Here is a 25,750-nt window from a genome sequence, read left to right on the forward strand (position 1 = left end):
TCCCCAATATCCAATGAAGCATGAAGCTAAAGCACCCGTGAAAGGAATTCTCACAGTTAGAGTACCAGGGCATAATTGAACCGTGTGTCTCACCAATGAACAATCCATTATTCCCTGTAGCTAAACCTGACCATTCATACACAATAGTCTTAGACTAGAGACATTTAAACAGTCATACACGCACATTTGCTATACAAAATGCACACAGCACTTATGAACAACATAGTGTGCAAAAAATACAACCCTGGATATTTCCAATGTTTTTTTCTGCCAAAATATAGCGCCTGAAAGTAGGGACTTAACAAGTTCCAGCGCTTTAGGCTCTCAGAAAAATGTTTGCAGACTCCCACAAGGGTAAAAGAAAATTCCAGGACTGTTTTCAGCTTGTGTAACATCTATTTTACATAGCATTGACCCTGAGGGGTTGTCCAACGGGATGATATCTACCTTGCAGATGACGACCTCATGCAACACATAATATGGGTAGCCTGCTTTGTTGTGGGATTTGCCAAATTCAGCTAAAATTTCAATTAAAAAAATAAAAAAAAAATGAAAATAGCCTTCTTTAGTGTCTCTTTTTGGGATATGAATTATTAGATGAAGGCAAGAGCCTTGCGCCCCAATTTTTAGAAAATTGCGCACAACTACAACCTCCAAACACCATCAAAAAGACAGTCTTTGTTGGGCTATTAAAATGTTGGAAGAATATACATTCCAGATTATGCACAATGCAGTAAACTTTTATATGACTTGATACGTCCTGACCTTTCCAGCAAATAATGGACAATCAAACACATGCGTTCTCAGGGCATTACAGCAAGACATGCTTGCAACTAAACACCTACACACAAGGGACAACAAAAAACATTTGGTCATCAGAGTAATTGCTGGTGCCATTGGTTTCACCTACGAAACATTCATTGAGGGTGAGACCGTCCCAATTGCACACAAATCACATCTATACTCTACAGCAGAACAATGCTTTGCTTCCACTGAGAAAATTCTCACTGCTGTTCAAATGGCTGTCATTAAAAAGAGACCTCTGGCCCAGGGGAAACATATTATTGTGGTATCCCGGCCCTTGCCGACCAAAGCTAGCGTTCCTAATGCTAAAGCATTACATCCATGTTGGATTAATTGTGCAATGTCTCTGACATCCACTTATGCTGACTATACGTTTGACTCAAAATTACAAACTCAAGAATTTTTGCAATACAAACTTGAATACCCAGTTCCAAACACATTGCCTATTGAACAATATCAAACAATTATGTACACTGATGGTTCAGCCCAACCAGCTACAGGCACAAAACATCAATACTCCGTTGCTTGCGCAGGCGTGAGTGGCTACATGAAGGATGGTGAATTCCATCCACAACACACTTACATGCAGACCTTAGGGGACTGCACTGCACAATTGGCAGAGCTCAAGGCTCTGGTGATGGCACTGGAACACGCGGATCATGAGCAGCTGATGCTGACTGTATGTGATTCATACTATTGGTTCCAGCCCTTCAATGAATATCTGCATTACTGGTGCCAAAATGGGTTCAAAGATTCAAAAGGAAACACCATTAAACACAGACTTTTACGGGGAAAAGTAGTGGATCTGAAGGAAACGCTACCTAGTGTCCATGTTGTACATACATTGGGACCAGCGTGTTGAATACTGTTGACTGAGGAAGCATCCAAATCAGCAGTAGCTACGGCTTCTGTTGCTGCAGTAACTCGTTCAAGAACGAAATTGGATGCTGATGGCTACTGTGAATGCCTCGTCTGACGGCCCGCCCTTGCCAAAGGCATATCCTGTCAAATATTCCTACCACATATCATGCCTCAAAACAGCTCTAGTGGTAATACCACAGGTGGGTAATCATGTGATTCCCAATAAACATCAAAGACCAGAATTGATCAAAGCAGTGCAGGAGGGAATTGCTTCTGCCAATGCTGGCGTGTTGGCTACAATATCATTGTTACAAGCTCTCTACAAACAGACCAAGCAGTATGTCCTTTGTTGTGAGATCTATCAACAAATAAAAGGCTCCACCGTCAAACGCCCACCGCAGACACCCCTTCTAATTTCAATTACTTGGACTGTGGTCTCTTGACACCTGACAGTGCATACATATATATTTTAGTCGCTGTTGACTCATGCTCCAGATATCTATGGGTTTGACCACAATGGTTGGCTCACGCTCGAACTGTTATAAAAAAATTGCAAGTCTTTATCAGTACATATGCTGTTGCGGCTTTCCACTCAGACCAGGGCCCTGCTTTTGCCTTAAGGGCTTTCAGGGACGACATGGCTTCGTTAAAGGTCCAACTGCATTATTTGTCTCCATTTCATCCTGGGGGAAACAGTGTTGTGGAGCGCAGAAACCGGGATTTAAAGCAATCCTTAACAGCCAGCGTATTAGGCACGGGTTGTAGTTGGCTTACACACCTGTATGGAGTCCAGAGAGCACTTATTAATCTTCCCAGAAGGTCCCTGGGGGAAGGGAAAGCGGGGGGGCAACCTCATACGAATGCCTGTTTGGAACACAAATGTATGTTCCAGATCTTGATGGTCTTGGCAGGGAGGTGGCAGATACACCTTTTGACTTAAACGAAGGTGTCACATTCTTGCAGGACTAACAACCGTTCTGTGACGACAACGCATCTCCCAGTGTCGGTAAGGGATGTACCAATAACATCTACCGGCTGGATTCCCAAAGTTGGGGATCTAGTGCTTGAAAACATTGCAGTGAAAAAGGAGTTTGGTCCTTCCTATTGTGTACCAGCTCCACTCCTCGGAATACACAGTACCAGAACAGTCATTATACTACTGCTGCCTGGTTCTAACGAAAATTGCTTTGTCTCTATTGACAATGTCAGGCTACACCATATGGCCGATCCTGCACAGCAGAACTTGGTGAATCCCTCTCACTACAGTCCAGGATGTTCCTCTACAGGTTTTAAAGAGCAACGCTGATACCTCTCCGAGCTTGGGGAGGGTGGAAAATAATCTTTCATTATTCCCAGTAACTTCTTCTGCGACAAGCAACGTCAACAACATTGAGTGATTCTACTCAAATTCTTCAAAAACGGATGGTATAATCTACTATGATCCACTGAGGGAGACTTCTGCTAGCTCTCCTCCTTCAAACATGGTTAATGTTTTTGCACGAACTTCTTTCTGGATATTTTGCCGACATCAATGACACTTTCACTGACTCATCTGCCTCTACTGCAACAGAACTGTCAAGAGCACGTAAGCTGATCATTTGGCTCAAAATGTACTATTGTATTCTTCCCAGGAACTATCTATTGCTTTTTTTTAACCTGTACTTGCCATCCTCCTTTGGATTGGGTTTGTCATTGTTTTCTTTTTACTAATGCATGGTCATAACCTTCCTGAAAGCTCTACAGTTGAACTGGTGGATGAGGTCCTAAAACCACATTTTTCTTCTCACAAGGTCCGCAGAGACTTTTCTCTAGTGAACATTTCCGCTGTACCAATTCCTGATGGGATTGTTTGGGATAAAGTATCATTTGATATATATACAGCCCAATAGAGGTCATTCAAATTCCTTATGTTTTTAAACTTTCCATGAACTATGTCATAACACCCGAGTTGTTTCTGATGATTGGGATGTAAAAAACAGTTGATTCTATGTTGACTGCTCCGCAATATTTAATTGTATTTGAAAGTGAGGATGTGTATTGATCCAAAGAGAATTATGGAGATATGTTCTGTTATCATTATTATGGACATAATTTCATTCACAGAGCAAGTACCCCAAAGACTATTTTTAATTTTACACATTGGGAACTTTGTCTGACTCTGCCGGGGGGAGTTCCAAAACATATACTGAAACGTTTGCCTATTTCTCTGGCCACAATGTTAGAAATGCTGAGTCATATTATTTTAAATTGCCAGTAATGGAAAGTAAACACATTATTGACTGATACAAAATTAATTTATTCAGATTCCTTTGTTTCCCGGTTAGCTATAAAAGGCTATGAATATTGGTTGAAGTCGATTGACTTAAAAAGTGTGTGGGGAACTAAATATTGGCAAATAGGGGGGAAGGAAGCTTTATTTAGAGCATGCTTGATTCCTGTTCAAATGCTATTATATATAGAGTGTATGGAAATTATACCAGCAATGGTTGAAAAGTTCATCACTTGATGCTGTTTAAGAACACCTCAGTCTCCTGTCTAACGAATCTGCAGAATTTCCTCTTAGGCCCCAGAAGACAACACAGAAAGCGGTTCTTATATGCAGTATATAACAAGATTTCGGAACTTTCTCAACAAGAAGCTGCTGCCTGGTTAAGGCAAACAGATCAGGAAAATTTACAGAAAGCATTAGCCATTGTAGATAATGGTATTAACACCTTGTCCGACCGGATATACACATTGTCTCTTCTGCAATAGACACAGTATAGAGCAACATGTCATCTTTACTGAATGGACAGTCAGCTAAGGTCCATTATGCAGTTAGGTTGGACACTACAAACATTGAAAGCAGGTCGCACTCCCTGGCAACACATTAGCGCAAGGGATACATTTTCAACATTTAATTTAACGTGACAACAACAAATAATGGGTAAGAAGAAAGCGACTTATGTCATGCTAAATATCGAGACATTAGAAAAGTTGTCTTTTACTGTGGCTGAAATAACATCTGCTGAGTGGTTGATACATAGGGTTATTAATGTGCCTATTTCAACACTTCAAGTCACATCCTGCTTGAGACACATTCCAATAGGCAGATGTGAAAGGCTGGGAGATATTTACATACATGAGGTGTGGGAGCTTCCCTTTTCATACAAATGTTTCAATGGCATGTAAGAGGACTTTCTTAGCAACAGTAAATGCAAGACTTCTGTGAGCCATTTGATAGTTTGTAAGCAGCTGTCCTTGCACAGGTGTGTAATGCCGCAGCGGCGAACTTGGCTTGCTATCTGAAGGGAGTTCCGGTCCTCTTGGTTAGACCTGCGTTCCAGGTGCTCTCAAACAGTAACTATGTGCTCCTTAACAGTGAGAGTTGTTGTGGAATGCGAGCCAGAATAGCTTGTCTCGTTTTGGTCTCCCAAATTGTCACCTGTTGTGGAAGTGTCCTTTTCCCCTCGTTACAACAAAGGGAAGTAGCAGAGCTTTGGCCTCATATTGCTACTTCAGATGTGAATTTTGACATGTTGAGCGGACTCAAGGCTTTATTGTTTTAAAAACATGTAGTGCTTACATCTGCACGTGAGACCTATGCGCTTCAAGTTTGCAAGGTCATCTGCAGGGATTCAGTCACTTTTAAGAGCAAACTTTCCGAGACACTTTGGTGAACTTGTGGGATGAATATGTAACGCGTCCAGTACTACTGGAATTTCGCATTTCTTAAAGGCTGTTGGTTCTGGTTTTGTTCACACCTTTTCCTCTATATTTGGCTTAATACCTTCAGCCATACACTCAATATTTTTGGATGTTTTAGGGGGATTTCCGATTACTTTGGCTATAAAATGTAGCATTCTGCTGTTGCTATTTTTTCTGTGCAATGCTGTCCCTTCAAAACAAGGAGGACTGAAAACGCTTTCACAGGCACAACTGTGCTGCAAATGTATTATGCAGTATTTCAGAGCACCACTCCTAAAAGAACTGGAGTGCGACTGGTCAGACCGATTTTTGATTGTGTGCAGCCGGTGTTTCGATGCCTTTGGTGCCTTTTCGAATGTGCACTGAAAGTTTGTCTTTCTACACAGCATTTACTTTCATTGGATGCTGATCTGTTGATGTTCTCGTTGAGGGCTCATTACCAGACATGCTCGTCGAGGGTGCGTTTGATCTGGGAAGCTGTCGGGGATAATGGAGCTGTAAACTCACTATTGGGCACACCACAGAATGCTGCTGTTTCAGCTGAAGCTCAGGCTTTGGAACACAAGTGCTCTATGGTTTTCCTTGGCACCGATTTGGATATTTTGTCTACCTGCCGAAATGGAACATTTGCTGGCTTCAATTGTCCCAGATATAATTGGCGATTTTAAAAAGGACATTGAAATTTGAATTCATTTTTTTTTTTTGTCACTACTAATGTTTTCAATTGCCCTTTTTTCCGGTCCAGGGAGGACCTTGCTTGTCAGTTTGGGCTGGACTGTTCCCATGAGGAACAGGGTCAAGACTGATTTGCATATGGCTGGCTCCAAGCTGGATCGGTATGGTGAGCAAAAGAGCGATGGATTATACCCAGATCTGTGACTGGGGGTGAGTGTTTGTATTGTTCAGCACTCCGTCCATCATCCTTTTGTGTTCCCAAATAGGAAGGCCCAAACTTTATATTCTAAGGACAATGGAAATAGAACATGCTCACTTTCATAGACAGCACCAAAATAAAAAATCACTCTTTCAGGAAGAAATTAAAAAAACATTCTCTGAACAGTCCCTTCTCCTGAGGCTTTTCTAAATGTTTAGTTGCATTCTACATGTGCCATCACTAAGCCCCAACCAACACCTAGCCAGTATATCAAACAAGCACTAGCAATGCGAATTACGTCTGGCTTTAAAGGAACGTTGTATGGTAATGTGAAGCACTATAAGTAAATAGCATGGGAAAAGAGATGTATTTGTGTGGATGCAAAGAACTGTAGAATGATATGTGTAGGTTAAATGGTCAGGTGAGAGTTGCAGCGGCAATCCAGACCTAAATATTTATGTCGGTTAAGACTGCCCTCATCCCATTTATGCCTCTGCAAGGTAAAAAAACACATAGATTATTTAGTTATTTAAGCCACTATACTAGCGTTCCAATGGCTTGTGTGTGTCCCTGAAATTTCAGGCTTAGGCAGCTGGATAAATAAACAAAATGATCATGTGTGGAAGGCAAGCTGTCTTTTTTTGGACACACACAACTTCTGCCCGATCAAAACATGTACTCCTGGCTCCCAACGTTTGGGCAGGGCCAAAGGTCCTCTTTGGTAAGGATCACATAATTGTCTGGCAACAGCTACCCTGTAAAGCCAGACCATAGAGACTCCTTAATCAAATGAAAAAGAATTCTTAAACTGCTCACCAAGCGGCTCTGTCAGTTTCTTTGTCTCAGCCAAACAGTCATTGTCAGCAAATGCATTCCCAGAAACAAGAGACATATTACTTATTGAATACTAAATTAAAATGTCCACTTATATCATGATAATTAAATGCACTGTGGATTTCTACTGTTCCATCATGACTAACAATCCTTCTGCACTTTAATCTCATCTGCAGTTTCATCTATGTAAGACCTTAGATTCCGGGTGAAGCCATATGGTGACAAGGTTATAAGTCAGACTCAAAACACAATGGACCAACAACCATGTAGGAAACTCATGGGTCCTGGCCCCTTACCTTGTCCATTTCAAGCAAGTAGGCATCAATGTAGTCCTTTGGGTTCTCAGCATCAAGTGTTTGTCTGTGCTCCTGGATGGTCTTGTCAATGAACTGGAATATTTCACAAGCATTGTCCAATATTTTCTGGTGTGGCCCAGGAAAGGGTCTAAAAAAAGGGCACATATTGACCATCTGAAAGTACACAACAGAATGCTAAAAGAATACAGAGGTTGTCCTAAACTCACAGCTTTCAAAATCCTCATACGTCCTTCTCAATATTTTCTGCCAGTCTGAGGGCTGTTCCAAACACAAGTCACTCTTAGGTGGCCTGTAGTAAACAACCTTTCCTTATGTTAATCTACGCACTTCATTGTTGTACATTTTTTGCCTCTCTATCAAAGTGTCCATTATCAGGTGAAAACCCTTGGTAAAGGGCTGCAAAAGGGTACCTACTGTGCATATCATAGGATAAATTTGAACAGACATATGCCTTCACATCTCTTCAACACTCTGTTACCCACCTTAGACCTACCATTTTATAAAACTGTTGTAATTTGGTGCATTAATGAAATTGGCTGACATAGAACAAAACAAGAATACAACCGGTGAAAGGGTGACAATCTTCTGTCCTAGTAAAATGGTATCAAACGGACACCTTAAGAGAACATGTCTCCTACTGCACATTACAGGAATTGGTTTCTCAAATTGTTATGTTTTTCTTGCAGTGAAAAAAGATACTTTGGTAGAAAGAAAACACTGTGGTTCTTGGCCTTACCTGAGCAGCCAACCCGCCAGCCAGCCGAACGTTGTTGCTAACTAGATGAAGAAGATACTGGAATTTGGCATCGCTGTACTCAAACCGATTTCCAAAGACGAGTGAGCAAATTATGTTGGAGACAGCATTGGTTACTTTGAACTGAGGATCAAATGGCTGACCTGAAGACAAAGTATTGGAAAGGAGTGTTCAACACTGGAAAGTTAGAGTGCCTCTAACCTACATAAAGGATTACTTTGATGTTAACTCATACAGATAGTGCACCATGAAGGTGCACTTCAAGCCAAATAATTGGTGTATATGAGTCTCCAATGCTAGCATAAAGCACCTGACACCAGCAAAGACACTCAAACACATAAGGAGGCCCAAATCATGACAAAGGTACCCTGGGACAAGCAAAGAACCCCAGGAGACAAATAACCCCCACCTCATCAGTTTTCCACAGAAACAGCAAACAACACCACTAGCACCAGCAAATAGAGATTTCAACACCAGCAAAAAGAAACCACCACCATTTAAGAAAGCCCACCACTATCTAAGAGCATCCAGCACCACTATATGACCCGTACAACTACCAACAAAGAGCCCTCAATACCAGCAATTGGTCTTTGTTGCCAGAAATGAACGCCTGTAATCAGTTACATCCACCACTTACTCTACAAGTTAAGAAACTATGGGCCCAATATAGAGTCTGACCCAAACAAAATATCTGCCCCTCAAAAAAAACCTTCAGTAAAGCCTCTTCTGCACCAGAAGAGACTCATACCACATCAGACAAGAGCTACTTTCAACATCAGATGGCCCCATGGTCAGCAGAGAGACCCAGAAACTAGCAATTAAGCTACTCTCCAGCATATGGTGGTCCAGTCACCATTTGAGAGGCCGCAGGGTTACAGCTGCCAACAGAGGGCACCGGCCACCAAAAAAAAGACAAAGTCGCGGAATGTCCAAGGAATGACCATCATATCCTAAGCAGACGAAACCCAGCTCATCCTCTCACTATCAGAATACCCCCTCCAGCACAAGGGCCAACTTCTGCAGGTGTATGACAGACATCGCCGACTGGATGAAAAACAACTGCCTGAAACTCAACACAGACAAAAACGGAAGCGCTGATCTTTGGGAACAACACCTCCCCATGTTAAGATTCTTGGCGGTCTTCCGAACCAGGACCCACTCCGACAGACCACGCATGCAACCTTGGCATTATCCTGGAAAGCAAGCTCACCATGAAAAAGCAGATCAACGCAGTCTCCACCGCCTGCTTCCTCATTCCTTGCATGCTCCGTAAGATTTTCATATGTTTCCTCAACCACATGAGACGAACCGTCACTCAGATTCTAGTCACCAGTCTGGTGGAATGCAGCAACGTACTCTATGTAGGAATCACCATGCACCTCCTAAGGAGACTACAGAATACAGTAGCCAGACTCATCCTCAACCTCCCCTAACGGACCCACAGACCCCGCCACCCATCCTCCCTCCCCCCAACCCTCTGCCCCCCACCCCCTGGCTGCCGATTCCGAAGAGATGCCAATTTAAAATTCTGATTCACTCCTACAAAGCCCTTCACAATCAAGGACCAGCATACATCAACCACTGCTTAAACCCTCCAGACACCTGGGCTCTGCTTCCCTCGTCCTTGCACTCATCCCCTGCATCCACACAAGCAACAGTGGAGGATGCTCCTTCTCCTACCTCACCGTGAAATCCTGGAACAACCCCACCAGCTTTATCTACGGACCTTAAAACTCTCTTGTGGAATTAGGAAAAGGACTAAAGACCTCACTGTTCAACTGAGCCCCCTCAGCAGCACCTAGATACCCTTGTGGGTGATTAGCAGCGCTCTAATAAATCCTGGTTTTGTTTATTTGACAGAGAGCCCTAGTGACCGGTAAAAATGCTACCTAAACAAAGGCAAAGTTGTCCTACCCTTTGTTTCTTGAAAGGCCCGGATCAGGAATGTTGATTCCTCGGATATCCGTGCTTCTAAGCTCTTCTTCCCCAAGCCAAAATTTCGAAGAGTCATCAGAGTAAATCTACGTTGTTGTTTCCAAGAAGGTCCATACGGGGCAGTCAGTATCACTGAAAAAAAATATATATATTGTTTTTGTAGGAAGCTGGCCTGGTGTGTAGTGGGTACCTTGGGAACGTACACCTTATACCAGGTCCAGTTATCCCTTATTAGTGAAATGTAGTGTTCTAGCAGCTTAGGCTGATAGAGGTAGCTATAGCAGAGCAGCATAGGCTGAACTAGGAGACATGCAAAGCTCCTTCAATAGCACTTATAGTTACACAGTACTTATACACAAGTAAAGACAATACTCCGTGTTACCAAAAATAAAGGTATCTTTATATTGGGCGACACAGTACCAAACATATCTTAGAGGCAATACTCCTTCTGGAGGTAAGTATTATACACAATATATACACTAGACACCAAAATAAGGTAAGTAATTAGACATAGAATAGTGCAAACAATAGGAAATGCTGCAGAATCCAATGGGAGAAAATAGGTCTAGGTATAACACAAACCATATACTAAGAAAGTGGAATGTGAATCACAAATTCCTCCCTAGACAAGTGTAGTGTGTGCAGAATCGCTGGGAAAGTAAGAATACAGTAAAGGTAAGTAAATGTCCCCACCCCAGAGCCCCGAAAAGCAGGAGTAAAGTACTGCAAGTTTCCTGAGGACACACTACAAGTAGTGATTAGAGTTATTGCAAGAACCAACCAAGACTGCACTCAACAAATGGTGGATTCCTGGACCTGAAGACCTGCAGAGGAAGGAGACCAAGGGGGTGATTCTAATTCTGGCGGGCGGCAGAGGCTGCCCGCCAGAATTCCGCCCCCATAATACCGCTCCGCGGTCAGAAGACCGCGGAGGGTATTATGAGTTTTTCCCTGGGCTGGCGGGCGGTCTCCAAAAGACCGCCCGCCAGCCCAGGGAAAAACTCCCTTCCCACGAGGATGCCGGCTCGTAATCGAGCCGGCGGAGTGGGAAGGTGCGACGGGTGCAGTAGCACCCGTCGCGTATTATAGTGTCTGCAAGGCAGACACTGAAATACCTTGCGGGGCCCTCTTACGGGGGCCCCTGCCGTGCCCATGCCATTGGCATGGGCACGGCAGGGGCCCCCAGGGGCCCCGCGACCCCCCCTACCGCCATCCTGTTCATGGCGGCTTTCCCGCCATGAACAGGATGGCGGTAGGGGGGGTCAGAATCCCCCATGGCGGCGCAGCAAGCTGCGCCGCCATGGGGGATTCTGAGGGCAGCGGTAAACCGGCGGGAGACCACCGGTTTACCCTTTCTGACCGCGGCCAAAGCGCCGCGGTCAGAATGCCCTGCGGGGCACCGCCGGCCTGTCGGCGGTGCTCCCGCCGACCCTCGCCCCGGCGGTCAAAGACCGCCGGGGTTAGAATCAGCCCCCAAGTCCAGAAGTCAAAAGAAGGCCCAGGAAGGACAGGAGCCCCTGCCAACCCAGAAGAGGGTAGAGTTCCCGGTTGGACGAAGACTGCAGGAATGCCCCCAAGGAAGATGTCAGCGGGTTCCTGCGTGATGCACTGGATGTCCCACGAAGAGAAGTTGGATGCAGGCGAGTTTTGGCGCTGGTTTCCTCCAACAAGCCTTGGTTCTGGCAAAGTCGCGTTTTGAATCAAGTTGCGGCTATCTGGACCCAGGAGGGACCTGGGGGCCTCAACTCTCTGTGAGGAGGAAGAGGGGGCTCTAAGCACTTCAGAGAGCCCTCAGGACATCAGATAGCACCCACTGGAGTCCCAGGACACAGGGACAAAGGAGGTGCAAAATGCGGTTGGTGCAACACTACAAAGGAAGGTCTCACTGTGCCGGATAACAACGCAGCTAGTTGAGCGTCTCAGGATAGAGTGCTGGGGACCTGGGCCAGGCTGTGCACAAAGGAATTTTTAAATAGTACACAGAGGCCTCTGGAGGTGAAGACGCTGCTGTGCACAGGGGTACAGTCATTCTGGGGGAAGCCAAATTGGGACAGCAGGACCTCAGGACAGTCTGTGTTGATGGGGTCCACCCTCTGTGTTCCAAGGAGCACGCCTGTCGCCAGGAGAGGAGTCCAAGAGAACCGGTCATCGACTTCAGAAGATGCCTGCGTGAGCAAGGAAGTGACTGTCACTTCACGGGAGAGTTCTTCGGTCCTTCTGGTGCAGGGTAAAGACAGAGAATCCCCAGAGCGTGCACATCGTTGAAACTGTTGCAGTTGCTGGCTGGAGCTGAAGTTGCAGAGGAAAAAGTAGCCCTTCTGGATACTTTGTTGCAGTTACAGCGGTTCCTGGAGCAGTCTGCAATTGATCCGAGGTCAGAGGATGAAGTAGTAGTTGCAGAGGATTCCTGCTAGAAACTTGCAAGTAGAATCTGAAGAGAACCCACAGGAGAGACCCTAAATAGCCCTGAGAGGGGGATTGGCTACTTTATCAGGTAAGGACCTATCATGAGGGGTCTCTGACGTCACCTGCTGGCACTGGCCACTCAGAGGCCTCCAAAGTGTTCCCACACCCTGCAAAGCAAGATGGCTGAAGTCTGGGACACACTGGAGGAGCTGGGTCGAATGGGTTCACGTCCTGTTGCTGGCAAAGGGATGAAGCAAGCATGCCCCATGGTGATGTATTCTTTTTAATTATTATTTTTGGCTTTGCGTTGTGCATGAATATATAATCACTGTATATGCAGAGATATAATCCACGATTAAAGTAGTGTATTTTTAGGTTTTATGAATATTTTTATTCTACTGCTGTGATTATTTTTGGAGGTGTACTCGTGTTGCTGCATTTGACCTACATTTCTCCTATATGCAAACCCGAACCAGTGCTTTAATAAATGTATTACTCAGACTAAGAGCCCTGTATTGTTGGAATTCCTTTTATTCTTGTTTCCTCTCGGTTCTTGGACTGAGAGGGTTGCATACCAGAAATTCCTTTCAGTATTTGTGTATTTCTTATTAGACTGCAATAGAGCAAAACACATTGGGGTAGTCGGGCAGTGAAAGGGGGAGTTAGAAGTGTACAATTTTAAAGTGAAATATGTTTGGCAAAAAGTCAAAGGCAGCACCGCAAACCATTTCTAAAAATGCATGTGAAATTCTGGGATGGATGACAGAGCCATATAATGTTTTAGTGAACAAGTTCTCTTGTTTATCAGTACTCTTTCAAGTTTAGGACAAACGTTTAGGAGATGCAGACCCACAAAATGTGCTTACATGTTTTAAAAAAAATGTGCCTTCTGAACGGAAAAATAACCTCTCTGTTCTTGGCAGACAGGGTTGGATAATTGTGTCTGCCTACAGGAAAATGCGTGAAAAGTGCAAGCAGTTGGAACAAGAAAAGAAGCAATAAGAAAAAGAACTTGTTGACACAAAAAATACAGTAACTTAGCTGTCTTATCAGAATAAGTTATTACAAGATAAAGCAGACACCTACCAAACCATGGCCGAGAGGGCAGCTGTTAAGGTCGCCCAAAACAAATTCAATAAACGTAGAGGAAAAAATAAATCAGAAAAAAGTTCATTTAGCCCTTGCTAAAGCCGGTTTAGACTGAGACCCAGATTTATGGGGCGTGAACATTTGGGACTCAGAAGAATTCTCCACTTCTAGTGAAGAGGAGATTAAGAAGGAGGGCCAGTGTGAATTGAATACACAGGACAAGAATATGGTTTACGCACAGCCATTACTTACCTGGGTTGTAAGACTGTTTGAAACTGGGGCTTCTGGAGTAATTTTAGATATAGGAGATGCTTGTAAGTTTTGTACTCTCAGTTGTGACACAGTAATACAGGAGCTGTTTTCAAGGGCAACACCAGACTAATTTATTGCAACTACCAGTTGATGGATGTAATCTGAAGTATCCTACAGATTGAGAGTGGCCACCCAATGACAAACCCTGGTATACCTTGCAAGATGAAATGCAGAGAATTAAAGATGAGGCAATGAAACCTGCCATTTTCCTGGGCACTGCACACCAATTCTTAGACTGCTTACCATACCAATAAGAAACAATAATTTGCCTTGCTCAACCTGCCTACAAGCAAGTAATAATGACTTTCTTAATTAATCAGACAGGGTAGGCTTTGAAAGATATGCTAGAGGTGGTCACAGAGTTAGGTGAATTAGGTGTCTGGGAAAAACCCGAGAGATCTTCAAGGTCTGAGGTCGTACTGATAACAGACTATCTAGGAGAGATATGTGCATGGCATTACTGAAGGATGGTGCTCAAAAAGAGCAGATTGATGGGACAGATACTAAGAGCTTGTGGGAGATGTACCGCAAAAGAGGCTTGGATCGTAAGGAAGGTAGCAGAAAGGTAAACAAGCAAGATAATAAACGTGCAACTCAGAATCAGCCACAGGTGCAGGAGGATGGAAAGGAGAGGAAGAAAACTGTCTCTTCACGAGGGAAAGAGGAGGAAGGATTTGACAGCAAGTGGTTAACTTTGGGGAACAGAGACGGAGGAGAGTCTACTCGCAGATATGAAAGCATATATCCAGATCTGACTTGGGAAAAAGTTGACTGGTTTAAATCAGACTAGGAAACTGGCCAAGCTCTGGTACAAAGTTGGGCTCGTGAAGATAACAGACCCCATGTTGATTTAGAAATACACTGGAAACACAGAAATGTGCAAAAAGTTAGAGCATTAGTCGATACTGGAGCGGATGCCTCTTTAATTTATGGAAATCCTAAAAAGTTTTCAGGTCAGCAGTACACCATAACAGGGCTGGGGGGGGGGAGCAGACCCCCACTGTGCAAACTACAGTTCAAATGAAAATAGGAAGAATACCAAAAGAGAATATATTGTTTTAATTGTGCCCCTTTTGGAGTATATACTGGGAATTGACATTTTAAAAGGAATGACTTTGTATTTGGATGATGGTTATCAACAGTTTGGCTCAGAGGTACATTTCAGTGGCAGCTAAGAGAGTGAGTCAGTTGAAGATACCACCAGTGAAGGTGCCCCCAGCAACCAAGGTAATTTGCTTGAAGCAGTGCCGCATTCCAAGAGGGCACGAGGAAATAAGTGAAACCATAAAAGATATGATTAAAGCTGTTATAATAGTTCCAACCACCACTAAATGGAACAATCCTTTATGGCCTGTTCGTAAACCTGATGGGAGCTACAGAATGACCATTGATTAGCCCAAGCTGAACAAACATACACCCCCATTGACAGCTGAGGTGCCAGACACCGTCACTTTGATTGAGAGAATACAGAGACATAAAAGGACCTGGCATGCTACTCTTGATATTGCCAAAGATTTATTTTCTATACCATTGGCCCCTGAGTGCCAAGATTAATTTTCTTTCTCGCACTCTGGCAGACAATTCCAAATGCTAAGGATCCTCCAAGGGTATTTACATAGCCCCACCATCTATCACCGGCTAGGGGCAGAACACCTGGATGAAATATCTATCATTCCAGGCGTGCAGTTGACCCATTACACTGATGATGTGATGATTCAGAAAGTGACACAAGAACAGGTGCAGACTCAGTTGGAGCGGGTTGTGGAACTCTTGCAGAGTAAAGGGTGGATGATTAATCCAGACAAGACACAAGGACCCTCTCAAAATGTGAAGTTTCTAGGGATTCAGTGGAATTAGGGACACAGAGAGATGTTGCCGTAAGCGAAACAAAAGATTCTAGGGTTTACCACTCCACCTACTAAGCAAGAGACACAGCGATTCATTGGATTGTTTGGTTTTTGGATACAACACCTTCCACATTTAAGTCAGATTCTAGCCCCTTTGTACAAAGTGACCAGAAAGAAACATGAGTTTGAATGGGGTGAACAGCAGCAATGAGAGTTTGATTTGGCAAAGGAGGCGATTCAACATGCTTTAGATTTGTGGCCAGTACAGGATGGAGACACCGAGTTGCATGTAACCGTTCAGGGGCAATATGCAAATTGGAGCATGTGGCAAAAGCAGGGAGGAATAAGGGCGCCCCAAGGGTTCTGGTCTAAAAAATTACCTGAAGCTAGGGAGCGATACACTCCCTTTGAGAAACAGCTGCTAGCGTATTATTGGGCTCTAGTGGATATGAGCAAATAACCCCAGGTCATAATGTGATTCTAAGACCTGAGATTCCAATAATGCAGTGGGTGATGAGCTCACCTAAAACACACCGCATAGGACATGCGCAAGAAGCTAGTATCATACATTGGAAATGGTACATTCGAGACAGAGCATGAGCGGGACCAGCAGGCACCACTGTTCTACATGAACAGGTGTCACAAGCCCCAGTGCAGAATGAGGAGTGGGTGCAGGAGGTAACACAGGTAAAAGAGTCATCAGTGAGATGGGGTGAGACATTTAAATCCTTGTCCCCTGAAGAAAGGAAGCATGTATGGTTTACCGATGGTTCAGCCAAATATGTGAGAGCTAAAAGACTTTGGAAAGCAGTGTCATATAATCCAGTCACCAAAAAGTTGTTGTTTACTACCGGAGAAGGGAAAAGTAGCCAATATGCAGAGTCGTACGCTGTGTATCAGGCTCTAAAGCAAGAGCTGCCTGGAACTTGTCTTATTTACACTGATTCTTGGTCCACTGCCAATGGGTTAGCCACCTGGCTTCCCACATGGCACGCACATAACTGGTTCATCCATTCTACGGAAGTGTGGGGCAAAGAGTTGTGGCAAGAAATTTGGGAAATGCTGGAGTAAATTACTGTTACTGTGCATCATGTAGATGCTCACTGTCCCATTGATTCACTAGAACGCTGGTTCAATTCCCTTGCAGACGACAAAGCCAAAATCTCAGAGGCAGAAGGGGCCACACAGGATTCTGACTCAGTGGGGATGGCTAAATGTGCGCACCAAAAATGTGGACACCTGGGAGAAAAAGCCACTTACAGATGCGCAGAGATTAGAGGGATGCACATTCCCCTAGATTTGATAAAAACTGTGATTTTGCAATGTCCTATTTGTCAGCACACACAACAGAGATCTGTCTCGCAAACTGTCAGAGGTCAGTTGGGGAGAGTAAAGTAACCAGGACAGATATGGCAAATTGATTACACTGGGCCTCTACTGATTAGTCATGGGTGTCAATATGCTTGCTCAGCAGTGGACACCTATTTTGGTTACCTGATTGCTGTCCCATGTTACCGTGCTACTCAGTACAATACCATAAAAAACTCTGGATCTGTTAATGTTATATTATGGAGTACCACTCCAGGTCCAGAGTGACAATGGGACACATTTTAAAGGGAAATTGGTACAGGATTACTGTGTACAACACATTATTGAGTGGATTTACCACATACCTTATTATCCAAAAGCCTCGGGACTGATTGAGAGAATGAACGGCTTGCTGAAAGCCCAATTACGAAAATTATCAGACGAAACATTGAAAAACTGGAGAGAGCATTTAAATGAAGCCCTCCAGATTCTGAATAACACCACTAACAAATGCTGAGACTTACCTGATGAGAATGTTAACCCCTGCGTTGCAGATACAGCCCTATGTGGCCACCAACACCATCATGTACTGGGAAATAAACCCCAGAGCCTTAGCCCCTTACAGAGCCACACCTGAACCTGCAGGTCTGGACTTGCATGCTTTAAAAGTGTACACATTCAAACCGAGAGATATGGCACTCTGTGAGACAGGTGTTGGAATACATATTCCCCAGAGTATTTTGGATTGATTGCTCAAAGATATGGGTTGGCACTCAAAGGTATTCAGGTCTTGGGGGGAGTGATTGATGCAGACTACTAAGGAGAAATAAAGACTATATTTTTTAATAGTGGAGATACTGATTTGATAATACACTCTGGAGATAGGATTGCCCAAATGGTGATTATCCCAGTGTATGGAGGAATAGTTAATAAAGGATCTGCCCCAGCCCTTTTTACAGTATGTGGGGAGGGAGGCTTTGATTCAGCTGACAAAAATCCTGATACTAAAGTGTGGGTAGAATCCCGAGCCATCCTCCTGCACCAGCGGAAATCATAGCTAAGAACCCAGATAACGTCCTTCTGATTATGAAACCAGGAAAGGAAAGATGGGAGCACAACCCAGCTGACAAATGTTATTTGCAAGAATTATCATACTTGTTTCTTTTACAGATCATACTACTACTGATTGATCGACCACGTCGAGCAACACCACTGCTACACTTGTCGGAGAATATCTGGACCCACTTAGCACGAGTTGTGCTTAACCAAATAGACTTCTGCATGGGAACTATGCAGAGTACTGTGGATGTTCTATCAACCTGTTTGACTGCAGTACCTACACCTGCAAGTGTCCTGTTGTGTATTTTTTACGCCACCAAACAGGATGGGATTGTTTAAGAACACAATGAAAAAACTAATTTCAGTCCTTAAGAATATTGTAGGGACTGTCAAGAAGCCACCAATGAGAAGTGGGATAATCTCACTCAGATAATTGTATACAATATCACCACAGGTGATGTTTGTTACCAGATGTCGTGCAATCCTCGTAACATTGGAAAATGTGTTCAACTACGTCTAGAAAGCACGACAGGGTCTTCTCAAAAGATCCTGTGCGAACAGCAAACCTTATGTTCATCCTGAACGGACCAACATTGCAAAAACTTAACCAACCACATGGCTTGTCATCACCTGGTGACTGCTGCCAGTCACATCAAACACGTTAAATTACCAGTGGGATGGTTGTTCTTGTGTGGAAACCTTTCTTTCACCTACATTCCTGCTAATATCGCTGGTGGACCGTGTACCTTTACACAGTTAGGACTCATGATGTTTCCATTTAACTCTGTACATATTTGTTATCCTAGGGACGCAGTTCAATTAAGTGAGGACACTGATTCAGACATTCAATTACTATCCAAATCAGAATATCTAAGCTTGAGTCTTTCTATTGTAGGCGTGCCCGGCTTAGCTGTTTATAATACTCAAATGATCAATAAGTTGGCATGCTTAACGGTTAAAAATATTAATCACTCGTCTATTGCCTTATCTGAATTCTTATTAGATATGCGTGGTACTAGAAAGGCTGCATTAGAAATATGGCTGCTATAGATTACTTGTTGTTGAAACATGACCACAGATCTTCTGAATTTGAAGGCATGTGCTGTTTTAACTTGTCCGACCTCTCCAAATGTATCCAGTCCCATAATAGTGCTTTACATGAATTCCTGAAAGGAGTAAAACAAGATGTTGATAAAGGGTGGCGGGATTGGTTATTCCAGTGGTTGCCTGATTTTTGGGCTGTTACGCAATGTCTTGGGTGGGATACTTGTGGTAATTTCTATAGTTATAACATTGTGTTCTTGTGTACAATGCATACCCAATTACTTGCAATGTTTAAACAAAAAAAAAGTTGATTTTAGACCTGTGTGTTATAAGACTTATTGGGCAAAGGGTGGAGTGTAATTACATCTGTATTTAACCACTGCTTCATCTTGTCTACTCAATCCATTTTGTGCTTAGTTTAGCTTCACACACCGTCACATTGGGAGCAAAAGTAAGATAAGGATGTACCAGGAGAATGTTTGTGGTACGGCGAGAAACAGCTTGGTTTTGAGAACGCATCTTGGGAGTGGCCAGTCTCAATGTGTTTTCTCGAAACTGACCTGAGGTAGCCAGCGTTTGAACCACAACTCACAGGATAGGAGGAGGATTTCTAGAATTCTCCTCTTTGGCTTGTTTAAGGTATATAAGAGACGGAAACTAGATGGCTGGGGAAAAAGACTGAATTCGGGCGGGAGAGGACGCTCTGCCTGCCATCACTCCCTTGAGGGTAGATGTCTCTCTTTCTCCACGGTCGACTGGGTTCACAACCTGTTGGTGGCAAAAGGATGAAGCAATCAAGACCCATGGAGATGTATTCTTTTTAATTATTATTTCTGGCTTAGCGTTGTGCATGAATATATAATCACTGTATATGCAGAGATATAATCCATGATTAAAGTAGTGTATTTTTATTGTTTGGTTTTATGAATATTATTATTCTACTGCTGTGATTATTTTTGGAGGTGTACTCGTGTTGCTGCATTTGACTTACATGTCTCCTACATTCAAACCTGAAACAGTGCTTTAATACATTTATTACTCAGACAAAGAGCCCTGTATTGTAGGAATTCCTTTTATTCGTGTTTCCTCTCAGTTTAAAGTAAAGCAGTGCACGTTTATTTCCCCGTGGTGATTTTCTCCACATGTGCACTTGTGTTGCACATCATTGCAACGTGTCTTGAAAAATGTGTTTCTGGACTGAGAGGGTTGCATACCAGAAATTCCTTTCAGTATTTGTGTATTTCTTCTTGAAGAGACCCATATGTGTATTTGAGAAATTAAGGTCCAAATTGACAATTTTATACCCATAACGAACATGGAAGCAATAGTAACTGTAAAGACATAATTACCAAGCACATATACATCTGTGTCTAAGCATTCTAAGGTCTAATAAAACCCATGCGGTGTGGGCAATACCAATAATTCTTTAGACCACATATAACGCTCCTACCTAAACAGGGCCCAGAATCGAGAATACTACATGGCTAGAATAAAGCAATACATCTAGTAATCAACAAAGACAAAGTGCCATCATGTATATTTACCAAGAAATATTCCATATAAATATAAAAGGGTAATATGAAAAAATACAGTCTTGAAATAACAAAATTAGAAAAACATCAAATAAATAAAACGGAGAACGTTATGAATACAACCCTGTGATCACCAGCAATAAAGTACACATTATTCCAAAAAAATGTAGGTCTTTCTCTGTATTTAATCCTTCTATTGCTCTCAACCTAATAATCCATTTACTCTCCAGCTGTCTTAACATCAAACTCTTGTCCCCACCCCTAGGGCAGGTGCCTATAGTGTCTATACCATAAGAGGATATGTCCAGTATCTCTCTCTGTCCATGGGCCAAATGATAGTGTTGTGCAAAGGGGTAATCGGTGTTATTGTGTCTTATGGCCCTAATATGTTCCTGGATCCTCTCTGTAAATGGCCTGATTGTGCTGCCTACATATACACGGTTGCCAACACAAATCAGGCAATATACAATGAATTTGGTATTGCAGTTCATAAATACAAGCGTTCCTTTTACATGTTCATCGGCCATAAAGTAATAATTGTGTGGACTTGAATTTATGCCATGGGGTGCACAAAGGATTATTGTACTTGTTTTCGGTTGGAGTTTATTACAATTTCTTGTTTTGAGGATGACAGCACGATTCTTCATTTTGGTATATAGTGCTGACAGTAGCATTGCTAATGAACGGATGTTAGATCTTGATTTAGTGGTTTGTAGTCTGGAAAATATAGTACAACTCTTTCTTCTCTCTTTCCACTGCAATATTTAGGCATGTCACCTCGTTTAGGGGAGCTTTTTCTTTACTCGTCTGCTCTTTTCTTGGTGTCTTGTGTAAGGCAAATTTAGTCTTTCCTACACTGTGTTGTGTTTTTATATATCATCTTCGTTTTTTCTAGACTTACCAAGTTTGTCTTCTTTCTGCATACTTCATGCTATGCAATTGATATATTTCTGGTGTTAAAATGGTTTCCTGTGTCCTCCAGGTACCTTATAATTATTTTGATAGGGCGCTAATATGGATCATTTTGGTAGGTTAAACATTTACTCGCCTTAGGTTGGATTGCTTCCTTATTTTTTTGGTATACCACAGGCACATCCGGTTCTACGGACATTTTTGTATGTTACGGGCCAGCTTTTCTTTTTGGTTTTGCATGTAACGTGTATGTACCACTTAGAGCTATAGGGTTCTATTATATGCACTGCATGTATCTCGTTTCCCTCACAGGGTTTCTATAATTATATCGTCTTTTTCTCTCTTGTCTCGTTCTCACGAGAGAGACTCCTTTGAGATTTGGCATTCACTTCTTATTTTCATTTTTATATTTTTTATATTTGTATGGTTCTTTAAGAAGTTAGTCCACTTATTCTCATCTTGTACCCCTGCTATATACCAGGGTTGGTACATTGATATATATTTTTATTTATTTGTATTACAGCCTTGAAAAAGTCTTTTTTGACGAAACACGTGTCGGCTGTATTTTCATTTGAAGGAAGCTTTTCACACTTGGAGTACCTGTGGTTTATATCGAGGAAGGAGCCATATTCAAGAGTTCCTCAACGCTCCTCAGATTAATAGCCCAGTTACTCAAATTGAAAAATTGGTTTCAAAGACGCCCCTCATGCTGTCAGTGTTGGCTCTTCAGACGCTATGATAAAGCTTAATTATATCCATTTTGCATTCAGTTTCCATCTTTATTAAAGCAAATTCCAGGCATATCCCTGCGTGCCTAGTGGTTCTAGGAATCCAAAATATATTCTTGTAGGCTTTTGCCTGAAGCTTCTCAGGCAACATAGTAAGCCTACCAGGATATGCAAGATGCCCATAGGATATTGTTGGCAGTAACTTTACCTTAATGGCTCTTCTGATTGCCTCCGCAGTCTGGGATTGAGGCTGATAGTACGTTTGAACAGGGCATAGGTAACTCTCTCCGCTTTTTCTGCCAAAGCTGCTGCTTGATATGAGATTTTCCCCAAGTTTGATATCCAAACTTCATGGTAGTGATACTTTGTTTCCCCCTGTACCTTTAACAGACCAAGGTTCCAATCCATTTGATGTTTTTTGGTTTGGCGGGAAAAGATAAAAACTTTGGTTTTAGCCACATTTGCCCGTAATGCATTTTTTACATTGTAAGAATGCAGTATATCCAAGCCCTTTTCAGCCCTATCCGAGTCTGGGCAAGCAGAACCAAGTCATCTGCATAATGAATTATAGGGAGCAAGTATTGCCCAATTTTGGAGGGAATATCTTTCCTTTAAGCAACTCTGTGCCCAGGTCGGCCTTATAAAGGTTGAAAAGAGTGGGGGCAATGACACAGCCTTGCTTTAAAAACCTCTGTTAGTATAAAGTTTCTTTGTTACATGTGTTTGAGATATCTTGATAAGCACCCATGTGTTGGAGTATAGCACAATTATAGATCCCAGCAACTTTTTTGGTATCCTCCCCCCACGCGGCTAATTTTTTCAGAGAATATGACGCTCAACCCCATCAAAAGCTGCACTATAGTCTATGAAACAAGCGTAGAGTGGATGGGATGGGGACTTCAGTGCCTTTTGACCCAGGTATGAAAGGGGAAAGAACATTGTCTATTGTAGAAGAGCAAGATCTAAACCCAGTCTGGTATATGGGTATAATGTCATTTTCCGTGATCCAGTTTTCAAGGTTTTGTAGGAGCACCTTTGCAAAGGCCTTACCATCCACATCTAATAGTGCTATCAGCCTTTAATTGCCAGGCCAGGTAATATCCCCTTTTTATGCACTGGGAACAAAATTGACCTTTTCCAGGCTTCTGGGAACACAGAAAAATATAGGCAATCATTGAACAGGATAGTCATAGGCTCAACCCAAAAAACATAAGCGGTCATTCTGACCGCCAAATGGCCGCTCCACGGTCAGAAGACCGCGGATGCCATTCTGGCTTTCCCGCTGGGCCGGCGGGCGACCGCCAAAAGGGCGCCCGCCGGCCCAGCGGGAAAGCCCCTGCAACATAGAAGCCGGCTCCGAATGGAGCCGGCGGTGTTGCAGGGGTGCGACGGGTGCAGTAGCGATTTTCACTGTCTGCTAAGACAGTGAAAATCATTGCGGGGCCCTGTTAGGGGGCCCCTGCACTGCCCATGCCAGTGGCATGGGCAGTGCAGGGGCCCCCTAACAGGGTCCCACGACACCCTTTCCTGCCATCCTGTTCCTGGCGGTAAAAACCGCCAGAAACAGGATGGCGGGAAGGGGGTCGGAATCTCCATGGCGGCGCTGCTTGCAGCGCCGCCATGGAGATTCAGCCCAGCAAGGGGAAAACCGGCGGGAAACCGCCGGATCCCCTTTTCTGACCGCTGCTTTACCGCCGCGGTCAGAATGGGCTGGGAAGCACCGCCAGCCTGTTGGCTGTGCTTCCGTGGTCCCCGGCCCTGGCGGTCATGGACCACCAGGGTCGGAATGACCCCCATAGTCATCTCTCAAGATGCCTCCTGGAAGGCCATTTGGATCTGGCGGTCAATCACGCCGAATACTACTAAATATGACTTGCACTGATTTAGTAGTAAAGTTTAACGATCTATTATCAAGACCATATAATATATGTTGTGACCCCATGGTGCCATGAGCATCTACATAATCTGGGCCCACATATAGCTTTCCCGCATAGCTTTCCCATTCACAAGCAGAAATCACACTCTTTGCTGGCAGATGTGTGTAAGAGGGTATTGACATAGCCCCAGAATGCTCTGCTTTTCCTTGGCATCATTGTGTGTATTCGTTTCTAGCATTCCTCTCTATCCTTCATCTTTAATTTCCATATTATTTTCTTGTACTCTTTCCTTGCCAGCCTTCTGAGGGATTCCGTAATGGGAGTTTTATTTTTCCTGTAGCGTGATTCTGCCTCACTGCATGCCTTTTTGCTACGTTGGTACTCCCGGGATGTTGTAAATTTATCCACTTCTCTTCCAGGGGATCCTCATCAATAGTCATAAACATTGAATATTCCCGCCCTTGTGCCGGCATCCCGGAGCATATATAAAAACACACATGTATAAGTATGAAATATATAGGAAAAAAAAAAAATAATTAGTAGATAATTTCCATACCATAATCATGTATACATGTGTATAATAGCAATGCAGACTATGTTGATAAACAGGCTAAGATGCTTTATTTCTATGGAGTTTTTTTTTTTTTTAACACTCTCCCTTATAATTACAAGAAAACTTTCTGAAGCCTAATTGGAGGGCACAGAAAAAATACCAGCAACACATGTGAAAAGAGAAAAAACGACATTGAAAACAACAGAGCATTATTAGCCAATAGGTTGCATGCAAGTTAATACAGCAGAACCACAAAATTTGGCACCGTGCCTTTAAGACCCTGAGCACCTCCAGTATCCCATGATGCCTCAGGGGTGAAGGAGAGGTGACAGTTGGTTCACAGTTAGGTCAGTTCTTTTTTCCGGCTTCTTCTGAGAGGATCCTGGAGCATTGAGCTCTCAGTTTTTCAGAGTTTTTCACAGAAAAATATTCAAAAACCTTGTTTTTTCTACTTTCACTCAACGTTTTTCAACTTTTTCTGAGTGAGGGGATTTTTTCCTGTCTGGAAAAGGCCTTCTCTTTTTGTGAAGTGCCCTTCCTGTGGGAAGAAGAAGGTCCAGTCTGATCCTCACTCTCTCTGCATTGTGTGTTTGCCTCAGAGCCACTGCCCTGACACATGCAGGCACTGTAAAAACATGTCTAAAAGGGCTCTGAAGGACAGAGAGAAAATCAGACTTCATGGGCTTCATGAGAGGCAGAAAACATCATCCTCTTCTCTTCCCAGGCAGTCAACAAGCCATTCTCATGAGCGACAGGCAGATCGATGTCAGCTGGTAAGAAAGTACCTGTTTGTTCCCCGTCTACGTCATCGCTGCCACCGTCGCATCATCGCTTATCGACGGCGACCCGACCGGCGTCGAAGGATACGATGTCGAAAGCTCATCTCCCTTATCGGGGCAGATCTCCGTCGACGGCAACCCACCAATCGACGTCGAGCCAGCACGGCGTGCTCATACGCCATGGAAGGCATTACAGCCCTCGATGGCACAGAAGACGAGGTCGCCGCAGCCTGGAGAG

The 25,750-nt window shown here is 43.4% G+C and overlaps 1 protein-coding gene across 1 annotated transcript in view; it reads right to left on the minus strand.

The window, feature by feature from the left end:
• LOC138267215 (cytochrome P450 2J2-like) overlaps window positions 1-25,750 on the minus strand; it is a 131,149-nt gene that overhangs the window by 38,252 nt on the left and 67,147 nt on the right. Inside the window, exons 7-9 of the mRNA XM_069216070.1 lie at window positions 10,046-10,198; window positions 8,114-8,274; window positions 7,357-7,530 (exon numbers count right to left, since the gene is read on the minus strand). Coding sequence (XP_069072171.1) covers window positions 7,357-7,530; window positions 8,114-8,274; window positions 10,046-10,198 — 488 coding nt within the window. The remainder of the gene's footprint in view (window positions 1-7,356; window positions 7,531-8,113; window positions 8,275-10,045; window positions 10,199-25,750) is intronic.

Source organism: Pleurodeles waltl, chromosome 12, assembly GCF_031143425.1.
Source record: "Pleurodeles waltl isolate 20211129_DDA chromosome 12, aPleWal1.hap1.20221129, whole genome shotgun sequence".
NCBI classification, from domain to species: Eukaryota; Metazoa; Chordata; class Amphibia; order Caudata; family Salamandridae; genus Pleurodeles; species Pleurodeles waltl.